This window comes from Symphodus melops (genome assembly GCF_947650265.1).
Source record: "Symphodus melops genome assembly, chromosome: 1".
NCBI classification, from domain to species: Eukaryota; Metazoa; Chordata; class Actinopteri; order Labriformes; family Labridae; genus Symphodus; species Symphodus melops.
In genome coordinates, this window is record NC_136691.1 from 43,114,306 (window position 1) to 43,129,231 (window position 14,926).

At 39.4% G+C, this 14,926-nt stretch overlaps 1 protein-coding gene across 2 annotated transcripts; it reads left to right on the top strand.

The window, feature by feature from the left end:
- Nucleotides 1-1,852: 1,852 nt before the first annotated feature.
- ddx31 (DEAD (Asp-Glu-Ala-Asp) box polypeptide 31) lies at nt 1,853-14,926 on the top strand. 2 transcript variants are annotated; one of them, XM_079349379.1, is made up of 21 exons: nt 1,853-1,950; nt 2,991-3,162; nt 3,363-3,518; nt 3,703-3,839; nt 4,038-4,113; nt 4,566-4,609; nt 4,838-4,908; nt 5,335-5,444; nt 6,253-6,294; nt 6,984-7,048; nt 7,576-7,695; nt 8,441-8,547; nt 8,641-8,858; nt 9,156-9,305; nt 9,420-9,479; nt 9,567-9,617; nt 9,912-10,051; nt 10,138-10,222; nt 12,226-12,337; nt 12,415-12,667; nt 14,033-14,926. In XM_079349379.1, exons 2-21 carry the CDS (start codon nt 3,055-3,057, stop codon nt 14,166-14,168), a joined length of 2,241 nt encoding a protein of 746 aa, XP_079205505.1. In that variant the 5' UTR covers nt 1,853-1,950; nt 2,991-3,054; the 3' UTR covers nt 14,169-14,926. The 2 variants fall into 2 exon arrangements, with proteins under 2 accessions (XP_079205505.1, XP_079205506.1); XM_079349380.1 differs by having other exon boundaries at nt 3,706-3,839.

Consider the following 14,926-nt stretch of genomic DNA (forward strand, 5'->3'; position numbering starts at 1 on the left):
TATTTCAATCGTTTTTAAGTTTGTATTTCTTATTTTGTATAACACATTAAAGCAGATTTTAGGCAGTTGTGTGTAGCATACAGAATAATTAAGTCGTATTCTTAGTTGCACTTATATTATAAATCTTTAAAATGCTGAATTTAGTTGTTTTATTATTTTTTGTGCCTATCTATTGTAAACTGTGACAAGTTGAAGTACCATCAAAGTTCTTTACAGTCGCCATGACCTCCCAGCTGGCCCTCCATCGTTGGTGTGGGAGGCAGGCGAGTTCAGTGGAGGTCATCTGAAAAAATCAGAGGGGTATAATCATTATTGTCTCTATCATCCCTCAACTGGTTGACATCTTTTATCCCGATCAAGACAAATGAATGATATATTTGTGGTGTTTCTGCTTCCAGCTCTTTACTGTGATATCTAGGCCTACTTAATATTTTTTTAAATTTGGCTTATTTGTTTGTGTGCTTTATTTGAATCTACTCAATTTAAACAGGTTACTCTTTAGCAACTGGTTTGAGTTATATTAACTCAACTTTTAAGAAAGTTATTTTTAATTAATAAAAATGCGTGCAATCTGTTGTCTCAATTTTATTGAGTAGTTAATCAGGCAGCCAGACAGTCAAAATGTAAGAAAGACAGGTTCAGTTTTGTATCAGTGATATTAAAATTGAGTTGTGTGTGTGAGTGACAGCCACTGATGTCTCCCTTCTCTGATCTAACAGCAGTTATCACAGTTTAGGACGTTTACTTCAAACCTTCATGTTAAAATATCTCCGTTTATTCACAACTCCTCGTCCTGCGGCACCGACGAGCCGCTCATGATTGAAAAGTCGTTTTCATAACTCGCTCAATCACACAAACACTCTGTCGACGTTTCAAAGTGCTGATTTCGGTAAATGACTATAATTAATCATCCTGAGCGCCGGTCTGAGTCCCAGCGGTGCCGGGCTCGCCGTCTGATTGACACCTCTATTTTTAACTTTTCCTGTCGACAACAGGAAGCGGAGCAGTGAGGAAATGGGACGTGACGGCTGCTGATGTGATGACGGACAGTTTGTAGCCGACTCATCTCCTGCCGAAACTGAAAACATTTTCCGTCCTGCACAGAAGCTTCTGAGCAAGGCACCACACCCCAAACGCATCCTTTAGTTGGTACAAATGTGGACTGGTCTAAAAGCCCCCCCAACTGAAAACAAAACTTTACAGGTCTAAATTATATCTTTAGTGTTAAGCTTCAGGTCTGTTTTCAGGGCCTCCAGATTGTACTCAGGTCTGTTTAGATATCGGGCCAACTTTTAGGAGGGTTTGAACCCTCTTAATTCTTGTTCTGCTTAGAACCAATTAAGATCCAACCTTATTGATCGGATGTCTGGGTCCCAGCATCTGACTGAGATCGGGTTCTTTAAAGACGGGCTCTAGTTTAAGTCTATATTGGATCCTATGAATGAAACTTTGATCAGATAGATCCAAAACTTCAGAATTTTGTGTGCCAATTTAGGATGTGATTGACTCTCTAGCTCCTGGAGTGTTTTCAAAGACCTAGTCTGGATTCTGTTCTGTGTTTAGGTCTAATGCTTCAGTCTATCAGGCCTGATGTCTGGATTTAAAGGTGAGGTGGTCAGGTCCGTTGTAGATTTTCTATGGGTCAATTTAAGATCTTGATTTGGAGGGATTCAATTTATTCACTTATATTGTTTATTGATTACTTTTGCATATTGATTATGTGTTTGTTTCTATATTTATTTAGGTCGACAATTTTGTAGTGTTTTGGATTTTGTTAGTGCTTTTACATCTAATTTACATGTATAAAGAGAAATAAAAGATGACGAAAATACCTTCAAATCAAATCTTGCTACTGCGCATGACTACCAAACCCAGCTGTGAAGGAGGCGGCGCTTCAGTGACGTAACAGGAAGAGCTCTCCACGCGTGTTGTGGATTCTTCAGTTTCTCGGTGAGTTCGTCCACGTACAGTTTTTAGACTTTCTGTCTTTTTTTTTCTGCAGTATGAGATGCTGCACTACAGCTGAGCCTGAGCTACAAAGACACATACACACGTGTCTAAATGATTACAGTCTATGGTTTAAATGTGTCTGAGCTTTCTGCTGTAATGCGTCACCTCAACAACATTGACTGCATGTTTGGTCACACATGTGCTTTGTAACCTTGTTTAAAATCACAGGTATCTCCGCTGAACAAAAAAAAAACTATATAACGACGATCCTCCGCAACGTCACGTCGAAGTCCTTTCACGTATACGTCAGGTTTACGTTTCCTTAGATTTCCATCAGTAATCAATCATTAGTTATATTTTAAACCTCCAGCACATTGATAAGGGCCTCACTTTTGTTCGGCTCAGTTTTATAAAAATACACGCCAGTAGTCTTGTTATCTCTCTCTGTTATTTAAGTGATGTCCTATAATGCATGTTGATGCTGAAGAGAGATGTTTTGATTCGTTATTGCTTTTGTTTTTGACCATATATATAAAGGACAAGCAGTAAATTAAAAACATACAAGGACAAACCAATCAACTCAACACAGGCAGCTTTAACTAAATACATACAAGAACAAATTAACTACTTTAATGATGCATAAAGTAAAGACACGTAAATAAACTACATAAATTGTATTAACCTGACTGATAAACATTACTTATTGACTTATTGAGAGGCTATTGAGAATAGGTACGTTCATGTAAAATCTAAACTTAATCAGGAAAATATTAATCAATATTAATATTACACTTGGGGAGGAGTTTGATTACATACTTTTAAAGACTTGAAAACAGCTTATCTGTTTTGTCTGTGGGGTAATAAACAAGGAAAGCTGTTTGATTGGTTGTAAACATTTAAATAAAGCCTTGTATTTATCTACATGTAACTGCAGATAATTGTCATTTCCATTTTAATTTCTATCTTGTTAATATGTGACTTCAGAGTTTTATGCATTACGTTTGGCTTGAGTCTGATATCTTTTGAATGTTTAAATGCAGGTTAAAGCAAACCGTCTGACTCTGTTAGAGGTCTTTCCCATTGGTCAGTCTGTCAGACGTGTGGATGATGTCATCATCAGAGGATCAGCTGTGTCTGAACATCCACAGCAGTTTTTCCCCCTCGTTATTGTCCAATAGGAAACCTCTGAGTGCTCAGCAGAGATGGGCCTTGGTGAGTACTACTATTTCACTACATGATTATTACTATTGTTATTAGAGCTGATTCTAATAATTAAATTTAACTTGTAATGTAGTTCCTGTGGGGAACTTTGTTTTGGACTCCAATTTTGCACAAAGAATAGGTCTTATTAATACATGTTTTAACAGTAAACATGTGAACAAAAAATGTTGTTTCTTGGTTTGAACCTCCAGAAGAAGCAGAGAGCAGAGAAGAGAAGGTTCAGCTCCCAAGAGGAGGAGCCGACGAAGAAGAAAAGAGGCTCCTTTAAAGAGAGGAGACTTCAGCACAGTGAAACAGCAGAGGGGGAGGAGGAGGAGGAGGAGGAGGAGGTGCAAGCAGACACTCAGGTAAACACTTCTCACACTTACTTAGTACTAAAATCAGGCCTGAAGCTTAGATTTGTGTTCATAAAGCTGTTATGAACCATGTGTAAGCCACATTAGAAAAACGGTAACTACCCTTTTCAAACATTGTATATTATTAAACCTGTTCTGATCATTCTGATAAATGTTGCTGTCGCCTCTTTCTCAGCAGACAGACAGGAGGACACCACAGAAAAAGACAAAAGAAAAAGAGAAGAAGAAGGATGGAGTTAAGGAAACAGGAAGGAGCGGCATTAAAACTTCCTCTTTGTTCAAACACAACCCCGAGATCCCAGAAATCCACAAGTATGCATCTCACACTGTGACTGTGATCTATGATCCTGATTCGTCCATAACCATCAGACAATATTGTTTCTGTTACTGATAGATTTGTGTTATACATAATTATGTGCTTTTCAACCGCTACTATTTGTTTATTCTTCGTTACCTTCCTCTCCCCTCAATATTTTTTCTCTCTCCTTCACACTTTTCTCCCTTCCTCAGACCTGCCATCTCTCAGGTAAAGGAGAAGATTTTCACCAGTGACTCCTTCTCAGACTTGGACCTTCACCCACATCTGGTAACACACGCATGCACACACACTGACTGACTGACTGACTGACTGACACACACACTGTTTGATGCATTGTCTTAATTCAATGATGTTTTATGTGTGCAATAGTTTATGCCCTTTTAACTGGAAAATAGAAGTGTAATAAACCATAAAGAGCTGTGGCTCAGTTGTTGAGTCTGTCATCTCTCAATCAGAAGGTCAGGGGTTTGATTCTGAGCTCTTACTGTCATGTGTCGTAGTGTCCTTGGGCAAGGCACTGAATCCCAAACTGCCAGCGGCTTGTGAACATTCATACATGAGACAGGTTAATACTCATTGAAACTTCACACAGCAGCCTCTCTGTGTGTGAATTTGGTGTGAGTCGTTTATTGTGTCATGTTAAAACAGCTTTGAGTGGTCCATTTACCACGAGAGCGTGCTAATTGTTGTCTTTTAATTGGCTGGTTTCTGTCCACTAGGTGGCAACACTGAACAAAGTCCTGAACGTTTCCATAGTAACCAGGTGAGTTGTCAGATACACTACAAACATTTAAAGAGACACAATATATTTCTTTAACAAACTTTGACATCTTGAATCAGGTTTGATCCTAACTTTTATATAATTTGAGTATACACTTTCACATCCACCCATTCTTCTCAAACCACTCAAATCTGCCTCGTTGTTGTTGTTTTGTTTTTGTTTTGCTGATGTGTGTTTTTGCTTGCTTTGTCTGTGTTTGTGTTTGTTCAGTGTTCAGAAACAGACTATTCCAGTTCTTCTCTCAGGACGAGACGCTGTAGTCCGGTCTCAGACAGGTTCAGGTAAAGTACAAATGACATGCTTGTTCTGGTTCTGTATTAGGAGTCGTCTTATTGGTAAAGTACAACATTGTAGGTTTGAACTTTGACTATCAGCTTTCTCCACTAAAGGATTCTAACTTTGGGACACATAACAAATTGAGATCATATTAATCTAAGACATACAATCTTTCATAACAAAGGTGAAGTTTGAGCGGAAAGCAAAGACTTTGGAATGAAAGCATATTGCTATAGCTATCAACAAGTTAAATTCTCTTAGCAACACATCAGTGTCATGCTTTCTAACTACACTTTTTTTTCCTCTTCATCCCCATCAAATGGAATAGTCTTATTCAAATATATACAAACAGACTAAGAGAACAATAACTTTGATGTTCCACCTTGTGTATACAAAGAAACAGCCTCTGATGCTGGACTCTGTCTCTGCAGGTAAAACCCTGTCCTACGCCGTCCCCGTGGTCCAGAGTCTGCAGGCGGTCAGGCCCAAGATCAGCAGGTCAGATGGTCCTCTGGCTGTCGTCATTGTCCCAACCAGAGAGGTTCGGTCTCAACACTTGGTCATTTTGCTTCATTATTTAAATCTGTATTGATGTGAGGATTTGCCTCCCATCATTCCATTTATTCTGTGAGTGATCTTCTGTTTTAGTCTATGCCATCAGATTTACTTTACTTTCTTTTGAATCAGAAAACCTGCAACACATATTAAGTACCAACATAGACTGGCTCGACAAACTCATTGTGAAGCAGTTTATACTGATCAACTAATCCGTTCGTTGGATGATTGTTTCAGGAAATTGAAGCAAAACCGAACCGGAAATTCTTTTCAGTCCAGTTGGGGTTCATATCAAACAAAGCAGATTAAACATGTTTATTGGTGATTTTTAAATTTTGATGCCTTTGATCACAGACGGAAACAGGTAAGCTGTTTCCCAGGATTTATGCTAAGCTAAGTAAAACACTAGCAAAGACAAAAAAAACTGCTCTACAAATGTTTTATTTTCCAACTGCAAACAACAACATTTCTTGTAATTTTCCAGTTCCAATTTTCCTATCACACCCCCAACAGGAAAGCATCAGGTGGATTAGTGATTACACAGCAGAAGATATGTTGTCAAAGACACACTCAGCTTGTGGTTTCAGTGAGTTGGTCTGGTATTTATTTAGTAGTACCACCACTTTGGATCCATATCATGAAGATTTCAATTTTTAGAAATGAGCAAACAAGGTGCCAGAGGGAATCCCTGATGGGTTAAACTGATGAGCTTTGGCTGAGACTGAAGGTGTAAAGAGCAGTTTAACCTGAGTTGATTCATTTGCTCTCCTCTTGTCTGTCTGTCCGTCCATCAGCTAGCCCAGCAGACATTTCAGACTTTCCAGAAGCTCCTCAAGGTAACACACAAGTAAAATCCCAGCTCATCATGTCATCATTTGTCCAATAGTGTTGGTTGTAACCGAAATATTTCTAAAAACACGTCAACTTAGATTGTCTAAATTGTTGAAACATTTTTCATTCAAGTACTTTACTGATACAGGTCAGGTTTTTTTTCTCCAAAAGTTTTATGAAAGAAAAATCATATGTAGTCATATTTTCAACCTAAAGCAGCAACAAGCATGAGAGAGAGACAGCACAGTGGTGGCTGGGCTAGTTGAGAGAGTAAGTGCCAACACAGAGATACAGTTATATAAGATGTATGTTTCTTATTGTTACACAGCAGTAAGGCTTTAAAGATCCATATGCTCTAAAAATGCCATATCCTGGCATTTTTACACAACAAGTTATGAAGAACTGTTAGATAAGATATTTTATCACACTGTGAAGTTAAAGAAGCCTGTCAGTGTCTTTCACTGTGCAACCACTGCAGGAAGTTATATGCTGATAACAACAGATGCTTACTCTGGAGTTTCTCTCTGTCTCTCTCTCTCTCTCTCTCTCTCTCTCTCTCTCTCTCTCTCTCTCTCGCTCTCTCTCTCGCTCTCTCTCTCGCTCTCTCTCTCGCTCTCTCTCTCGCTCTCTCTCTCTCTCTCTCTCTCTCTCTCTCTCTCTCTCTCTCTCTCTCTCTCTCTCTCTCTCTCTCTAGCCATACATGTGGATTGTCCCAGGTGTTCTGATGGGAGGAGAGAAGAGGAAAGCAGAGAAGGCAAGGTACTGGTTGTCCTCATTTCCTTCTTTTTAGTCCTCAAATCCTCTCACTCTTCTCCTTTTCTTTGTCCTTCCATCGTCTTTTTTCCTCTCCTCCTCAAGTTTTCTTGTCTTTTCTTTTCTGCTCTCAAAGTGTCCTACTCCAGTCCCACCCTCTTCGTTTTCCTCTTCTTCTTCTTCATCTTCTACTACTCTTCACCTCTTTTACTCCTCATCTTCGTTTTGACTCTGTTCTCCTCGTTCTGTCCTCCTTCTCTTTATTCTTCCTCCTCCTCATTTTTATTTCAGACTCTTTAGAAATGCTGCTAGTTGCTATTGAGGTCCTTAAACTTATTATGATGAAGACAAATTCAAGAATTGTTGTCGTTAAACTAAAAACCTCCTGGTGATTATCTATTCTTGGGTAAATTAATAAATGGTTAATTGTCTGGAGAGCAGGAAGAGAATCAGTACATTTAAAGTTAAACATCAGAAACTGTTGAACATGGTTGCCTTTAAGAAAACTGATGGTTTGTCTGACCCCTCTTCAGGCTGCGTAAAGGCATCAACATCCTGGTTTCAACTCCTGGACGTCTATTGGATCATATCAAAAACACCCTGAGCATCGCCTTCAGTGCTGTTCGCTGGCTCATCTTGGATGAGGCTGATCGGTAATTTACAACTCTCTGACAGCTAAATGTGTTGGCACTTCATACAAATGTTTTCTTTGTTTCCAGGCCACAATAGTTTTCCCATTTTCTGCAGATTGTCTGGCCTGTTTTTTTTTAATCTATTTAAATCCAATGGGGTCACAAAAGTGTGCATTTGCCTTTTGATGCTGTAATAATTTAAGATACTACAGATGTATGAACAGTGCCAGCAACTTTCCATTAACCATCAGATATTTCATATTGCAATTTTTGCTTCTACAGATTCAGCTTAAACTCCCTATCCACTATTAATTTAGAGCCCAAAATACATATAGGAAGTCATTTCCAGGTGCGGTAATTTCCCTTTAGTCAACTTATGTATATATGTTTAAGTTTTTTCTTATTTGGTATGGATAGTTTTTTTCTCATAATTTAAGCTTGAGGGTGTATGTTAAAACATATTTATTATTATTAGTTACAGAGGACCAAGTAAGAAGCCTTGAGGAACTCAAGTTTTGTTGCATATGTTGCATCTGATCTTGGTGTAATAACCAATCAATCTTCTTTAAAGATGGGGAAAGACAATCTACTATGCTGTTTTCTAAAGAATGGAGAAAATAAAAATGTTCAAATAAGTCATTTTAGTGAATGTTAATTGCGTCACAATTCAGTTTGTTCACAACAGATTTTTTAACACAAGTCCTATTAGAGTTCTGTACACATAGTTTCTGTTGTTGATTTATCTCCTGTTTGTGTGTGTTATCAGGACATTGGACTTGGGTTTTGAGAAGGATCTAACAGTCATTTTAAACAGTTTGAACTCTAAAGGACCGAGCAGACAGAACGTCCTGTTGTCTGCTACACTGACAAGTGGTAAGTAAGGGATTGAAGTGTTTTTCATAAAACAAAAAAAAAACATTTTTGGCCCAAGCTGAACAGACAATAAAAGGTGAAGCTATGTTTCAGGTGTGAATTGGTTAGCAGATATTTGTCTGAACGATCCAGTGAGCATCCAGGTGTCTGGCTCCACACCCCCTGACCTCAAAGGCTCTCCTTCTGACCTCAGCACAGCCGGCAAATCAGAGAGCTTTGCCGTCCCAGAACATCTGAAGCAGTTTGTTGTGGTTGTTCCTAGTAAGATCAGACTAGTCTGTCTGGCTGCCTTCATATTGGACAAATGCAAAGTAAGTAATAAAATGATATATCATTTGTCTGAATTTTTCCACTACATTGTCCTTAAGCTGAAGAAAATGTGACAATTTGTCTGTGTGTCTCCCAAAGTTTGAGTTGGTCAAAGAAATTCCTAGATTTTTTGCTGAATGCTGAATTTTGCCAGAAAGGCCTTCTGTAAACACGTTTCCTCCAGTAATAACAAAGTTTAAAGTGAATCCTTTGTTGGAGTGGCTTAAGTTGTTCATAAAAATATCACCAGTAAACCATTGCCACAATAAACTGATGGACTTTTGTTTTCTGTCCTTCAGTTTGCTCAGAACAAACTTATTGTTTTCGTCTCGAGCTGTGAAGCTGTCGAGTTTTTACACTCTCTCTTCAACTCAGTCCTCGCCGGCCCCTCGACCAATAACAAGCCTCGACTCAGCTTCATGCGTCTTCATGGAAACATGAAGCAGGAGGTAAGGCTGTTCTCTGCTTTCTGATGTACAGTGTTACTGTGCTCATTTGTCAGTCCATGTTCGAGTTGGTCACGTGATCATGTGTAGTGATCGTACGTTTCATAACTCCTACAGGAGCGCTCGGACGTCTTTCAGCAGTTTTCTGTGTCTGAATCTGGAGTCCTGTTCTGTACAGTCAGTATTTCTGATTTACACCACACTGCCAGCTTTACATTCTGGGTAATGTGATTTTGTGATTTCTAAAGAAAATGTGTGTTTCAGGATGTGGCAGCCAGAGGTCTGGACCTCCCTGCGGTTTCCTGGATCATTCAGGTAATTAGATACCTTGGAAGTAGAGTCATTTCTCAAATAGAGGCTCAGGTTTGATCAGGGTTTTATCCCCTGCTCCTGCAGTCACATGTCGAGTTGTACTTGGGAAAACACTGAACCCTGAATTGCTTCCTCTGCCACCCCACCAGCAAAAGTGAATGTGTTTATTGTTAGATTAATGGGCATTTTACGCAGCAGCCTCTGCCATCATTGTGTGAATGTGTTAAGAATGGGTGAACATGACACGTAGAGTAAAAGTGCATTGAGGGCTCAAAACGTACGCTTGTTTCTCTGCAGTACACTCCTCCATTAGCAGCAGCCGAGTACGTCCACCGTGTTGGTCGGACTGCTCGGATCGGAGGGAAAGGAAGCAGCCTCCTGTTCCTCACACCTGCCGAGACTGCCTTCATCCCTGAGCTGACCAATCACAACATCAGGTGTGTTGACTCACTCCATTGCGTTCATCATCAACTCTGTTGGGTCCCTACCTGGTTTTGATTGTATGAGTTGTGTTTTGTTCCAGCCTGGAAGAGATGAAGCTGCTGGATGTCCTCTCTTGCCTGATGATGGACGACACGTACAAGGGACGAGGGAAATACCATAGCAAGGTAAGAAACTCTAAGAACAAGTCCCAGGGATCTGTGAGACGGTAACAGCGGTTTTTGGTGTGATAAACTGTAACCTTCCTTTTTTTTTTTTTTTTTTAAGATTACTAGAGTCTTTTTTGTCTCCTGGTGTCAGTGAGAGGGTATCAGAGGTCTAAAACATCACAATATCTGATTAACTACAGAATATAAAATGCCTGTAAAAGATAAAGCTGAGGATCAATCCACTGTATGTTTCCGTCATTTTCACCTTTTATCCTGCTTCATCTCTTAACTTCTTTTCCTCTGTTGTCTTTTTTTATCCCACTGTCAATTTTTTTTCCTTGGCCAATAAACTTTTTTTTAAATTGACCCTCACGTTATCATAAATAACAGCATTAGAAGTCAATAGGTCGTAATAAGAATCAAGTTGGCAGGGGAATCAATCTACAGGGTATTGTACTTTGACATTACTCCAATATATTTTGAAGTAGGATCCCCAGCAAAGTGATGGAGGGAACAATAAACAGTGTTAGGGCTCTTTCTGTGTTTTGCAGTGGTAGGTCCTTGGATTAGTTTAAATCTGTCTTCGAGGGGATTCTAAGGGTCTTTCAGCACTTTATAAAATCACATAATTCAGGTTTGTTGGGTTGTATTAGTTATGGTATGATGTGTAAGGGTTGTGATCAAAGTCTCTGTCTGGGTATTTGAGTTGGTTCCATGTTCCTGTTCTTAAGGGTCATTAGTCTGTTTTGTTTGTCTGTTTGTGGTAAACAATTGACGCATGTTTTTTTTTTGTGCCAAATCATTTGATGTACAGTTCTGCGGGTCTGTTCGAGCGTTGAGTATTCTGCAAATAAATGCCTTTTTTGCCTGTTTCTAATATGTTGAACATATCAGCTTTCATTTTCCCTCTGCTTTAGGGGCTCGTTGGGGTTGTGGGGGTCTGTGGGGGTCCAGGTTTGTGCTCAGTTGTGCTGATAGTCTGAGGCTCAGACAGTGAAACCACCTGCTGTTCCTTTAAAGATGAAACAAATTATTTTGTATTACTTGTTCCTTTTTCGCTTTAAAAACCCAAACATGACAGTGTCAGACTATAGAGCACCAACAAAGGCGGTGTAAAAAGAGTGGTGGTGACAGTAAAACCAGCGGGGGACGTGTTTGTGAAGGATCACTTCAGACAGTTTCATTGAAGCGCTCTCCAAAGTAACCTGATGTGAGTCCTGCTGCAGGTTGAAACAGAAGAACTACAGCTTCAGATTTCACTTTGTGTTTGTGATGATCTGATGCTTGTGACCAGTCAGGGGAGATTTAAGCTGCTGGTTCTCCAACAACACCACTCTGATTTATATCAACCTTTATTTAAACATACTCATCTGTTGAACATTAAACATGCTACCAGATATAGACTCACAAACACCTCACCAGAATGATCAGCTGAGGAAGCTCAGTGGTGTTTATCTCGTTTAGTTGTCAGACGCAGCCTGGGACACAGAGCAGATCGTTCTTTATTTAGATTCACTTATACATGAACCTTGAAATCAATCTACAAAACCGAATGAGTAGGTGATACATTAGAAATTGCACCTTTTATTTATTTATTTATTTAGTTACATTCTTGCTACATTGCTTTTTAATGCTTTGTTTCACACCAAGTCTGAATACGTGTAAATGTACAGTATAAAAACAAATTGGATTTATATAAGTAAGATCAAGAGCTCAAAACTTTGGGAGACATGTCCATTTTTTTTTTACTTAAAATTGAATGTTCTTTCTACTGTTGGAGTCACAGTATATTGTGGACTGATGTTTAAGTCAAACTCTTGATAAACATGGATTAATTTCACGAGACTTCTGTCAAGAAGAGGAGGTTGAGGGTTCATCCCTGAACATTGCCTTCAGGGCCACGGGGTTCTTTATGTCTTGCTGTACATTTTATTTTATCTGTATTTGTAGTATTTGTTTCCTGTAAGTCATTTGTTCTTAGTCAGTTAATCTTTAATAACAACTTTCTCTCTGTCTGTCAGAGTTCATCCAAAGCTTTGGAGCAGGAGACCAGAGAGAGAGCGACAGTGCTGCAGACAGAGTTTGAAAATGTTGTTCACTCAGATGCTCAGTCAGTGCAGAGCGCCAAGAAAGGTACATTTCCTTAATTGTGCAATGTTTGTAGTTTGAAGTTTGTAGTGATCTATAACCTGTCACTGTGATGTCATCAGCATTGCAGTCCTTCCTAAGAGCATACACCACCTACCCTGCCCAACTCAAACACATCTTCCACATCCGCTCCCTCCACCTGGGACACACGGCCAAGAGCTTCGGCCTTCGGGACGCTCCGCAGGGCCTAAGCGCCATCACTGGGCCCGCCAAAGGCCCCGGGGCCAAGACTCACAATAAGAACCAGAGCAAGAGCCCGGTCAAGAACCAGAACAAGGCGAGCGGCAGCACAGGACAGAAAGCCGGGGAGAAGAGGTGAGACTAATGAAAACGTTTAACCAGTGAAAACAGAGGTAGATCTGTGTTTCTATGCTTTGTAACAATTCAATAATAGGTTAAACATTTCATATTGACTCTATCAACATTTAGATTGCCTGACTGAAAAACATGAGACGTGATCGATCCAACCTCTATTCTCCAAACAAGCATTTTGTAGTTTGTTTTTTTTCTCCTCTTGACGACAAATGAGACAAAATTTGACTTTTTGAAAATCTTCTGCATCTTAATGTTGTTTTTTCCTGCAAACGTCTTTCCTCTTAATTACAAGTAATTCATTAGAAATGGTTTTCTTTTTCGGGCTCATACCACTACAATAAGCCAGAGTAAAGCAATAATGCGATGGAGTTAAGATGTAACAGATAAACAACAGGACTTACATTGCAGATGTAAACGGCACACAGAAAAGGAAGTCTTGCCTGGCAGTCGTTGAACGCTAACCACTGGCTTCATATGAATTACAGACAAACCGGCATCTGTTTCTTGAGGCATGTATTGTCTATCAGACAATGATGGCTGATGAATGCAGATGGGTTCTGAGATTTGAACTTACATAACCATTAAGTTTTTTACAAATTAAAAAAAAAAAACAGGCAAAGGGGTAAATTGTGTTAGAGATGTAGTTTGTGTAGATGCAGATATGTAAACACTAACACACATCCATAAAGTTATACACACAGTGTGGTTTGTGTATGTCTGACACGTATGTGCTCAATGACACACACCTCCTGCTGAGATGTCTGACACTAAGACACACACTCCTATATATAATTAAACTGCTGCTCTCTTCAGTCACTGATTGTTTACTGTGTGTTGTGTTGTTGTGTTTGTTGTTGTTGTTAACAGCTGCTCTTCACAGCAGGCTTGTCTTGACACGGTTCAACCACACACACACACACACACACACACACACACACACACACACACACACACACACCACACATTCTGCCAGTACTGTGTGTACATGGTCAATAGAGACATAATTACAGGTGTGTGTGTGGGCGGGGGGGGGGTTCACCTTCTTAGTATCCCACAATCCTTTGGGAGGCTGGTCAGCTTTGTGATTCGGGTGATTATTTTTTGTTATCGGTTTATTTGGCAGATCCAGTATTTAAAGAGTAAATGGAACAAAACTGCACCACAGCATTTATGTAACATCAATTTGACTATTATAAGAACTTTAAAGTCTTGCCAGCATGCACCAATCCAAATACAAACTTAAGTAAAATAATAGTAGTATGATATGAGAAGGAACAAGTAGAAGAACATGCTGCAGGAACATAAAAGAAGTGTCTTGATTTATGAATATTCTTACTTGAATGTTTGATTCTGTTCTCATTGCAGGTTATCTTCCAGTCAGAGGGAGCTCAATCTTTTCCGCTCAGAGTTTTCTAGTGGGATGGAGGAAGGTAATGCCAAGAAAAAGAGGAAGAAGAAGAAGATTGTTCAGTCAGGAGAAGAGGAGGAGGACAAGGAATAAGGAGATGCAGCAGCTAGAAAGGGACATGAGGCGAAACACACGGCTGATAGGTCCATAAGATGCACAGGACATTTGGCTCTCACGTAAACGGAGTGAGGAGTTCTGAATTATTTACAGGAAGACTAAAAGTCCTGGAAAATCCTGGGAGTCCTACAAAAGTCTGATGGTGTGTTTCGACCTGTGACATGTATACAGGGTGGTGTGAGGACACTCCTTCATGTGCATGCAAACTGAGCCAAAGACGCTTCAACAATGTAAGCAATGTACATTTTACAGGTGGCTCATTGGCTTATCTGGAGTTGTGAGGTCACCTTCTATTTGAAGACATTTAAAATATGTAAAGATGTGGCATAATCTGGAACAATGTCATAAAAACTATTCCAATAATTATTAATTTCTTCAAACCTTAAACAAAGGTTGTTGCTTTTTCTGTGACTTTGTCAAGAACTCAGTTAAACTGGAAGGCAAACTCTGTTCCTGTGTTCAGGTGAGTTGTTCCCGGAGTCGAGTGTTGAGGTTTCTGGAGCTGCTCACGTCAGACAACTCATTCAAACATTTTCACACCAAACTTTTGAAATCAGCTGTGTTTGAGGTCAGACAACTTAGAAATATAAAAATATAATTATATATTGTTTATTTTGTCACAACTTAAGAATTGTGTTTTCAAGATGTTTTTTGTGATATTTAAAAATAAATAAATGGAATTTTACAGCTAAATGAATTTGATGAGTCGGTTCAAATAAAACATCAAAATATGG

Bases quoted from the DNA above. Each gene is read 5' to 3' on its own strand.
- ddx31 (XM_079349379.1), top strand. From the start codon at position 3,055: ATGATGTCATCATCAGAGGATCAGCTGTGTCTGAACATCCACAGCAGT. The intron at 9,306-9,419 runs GTAAGGCTGTTC...TAACTCCTACAG, and splicing joins ATGGAAACATGAAGCAGGAG to GAGCGCTCGGACGTCTTTCA. The intron at 9,480-9,566 runs GTCAGTATTTCT...TGTGTGTTTCAG, and splicing joins CTGGAGTCCTGTTCTGTACA to GATGTGGCAGCCAGAGGTCT.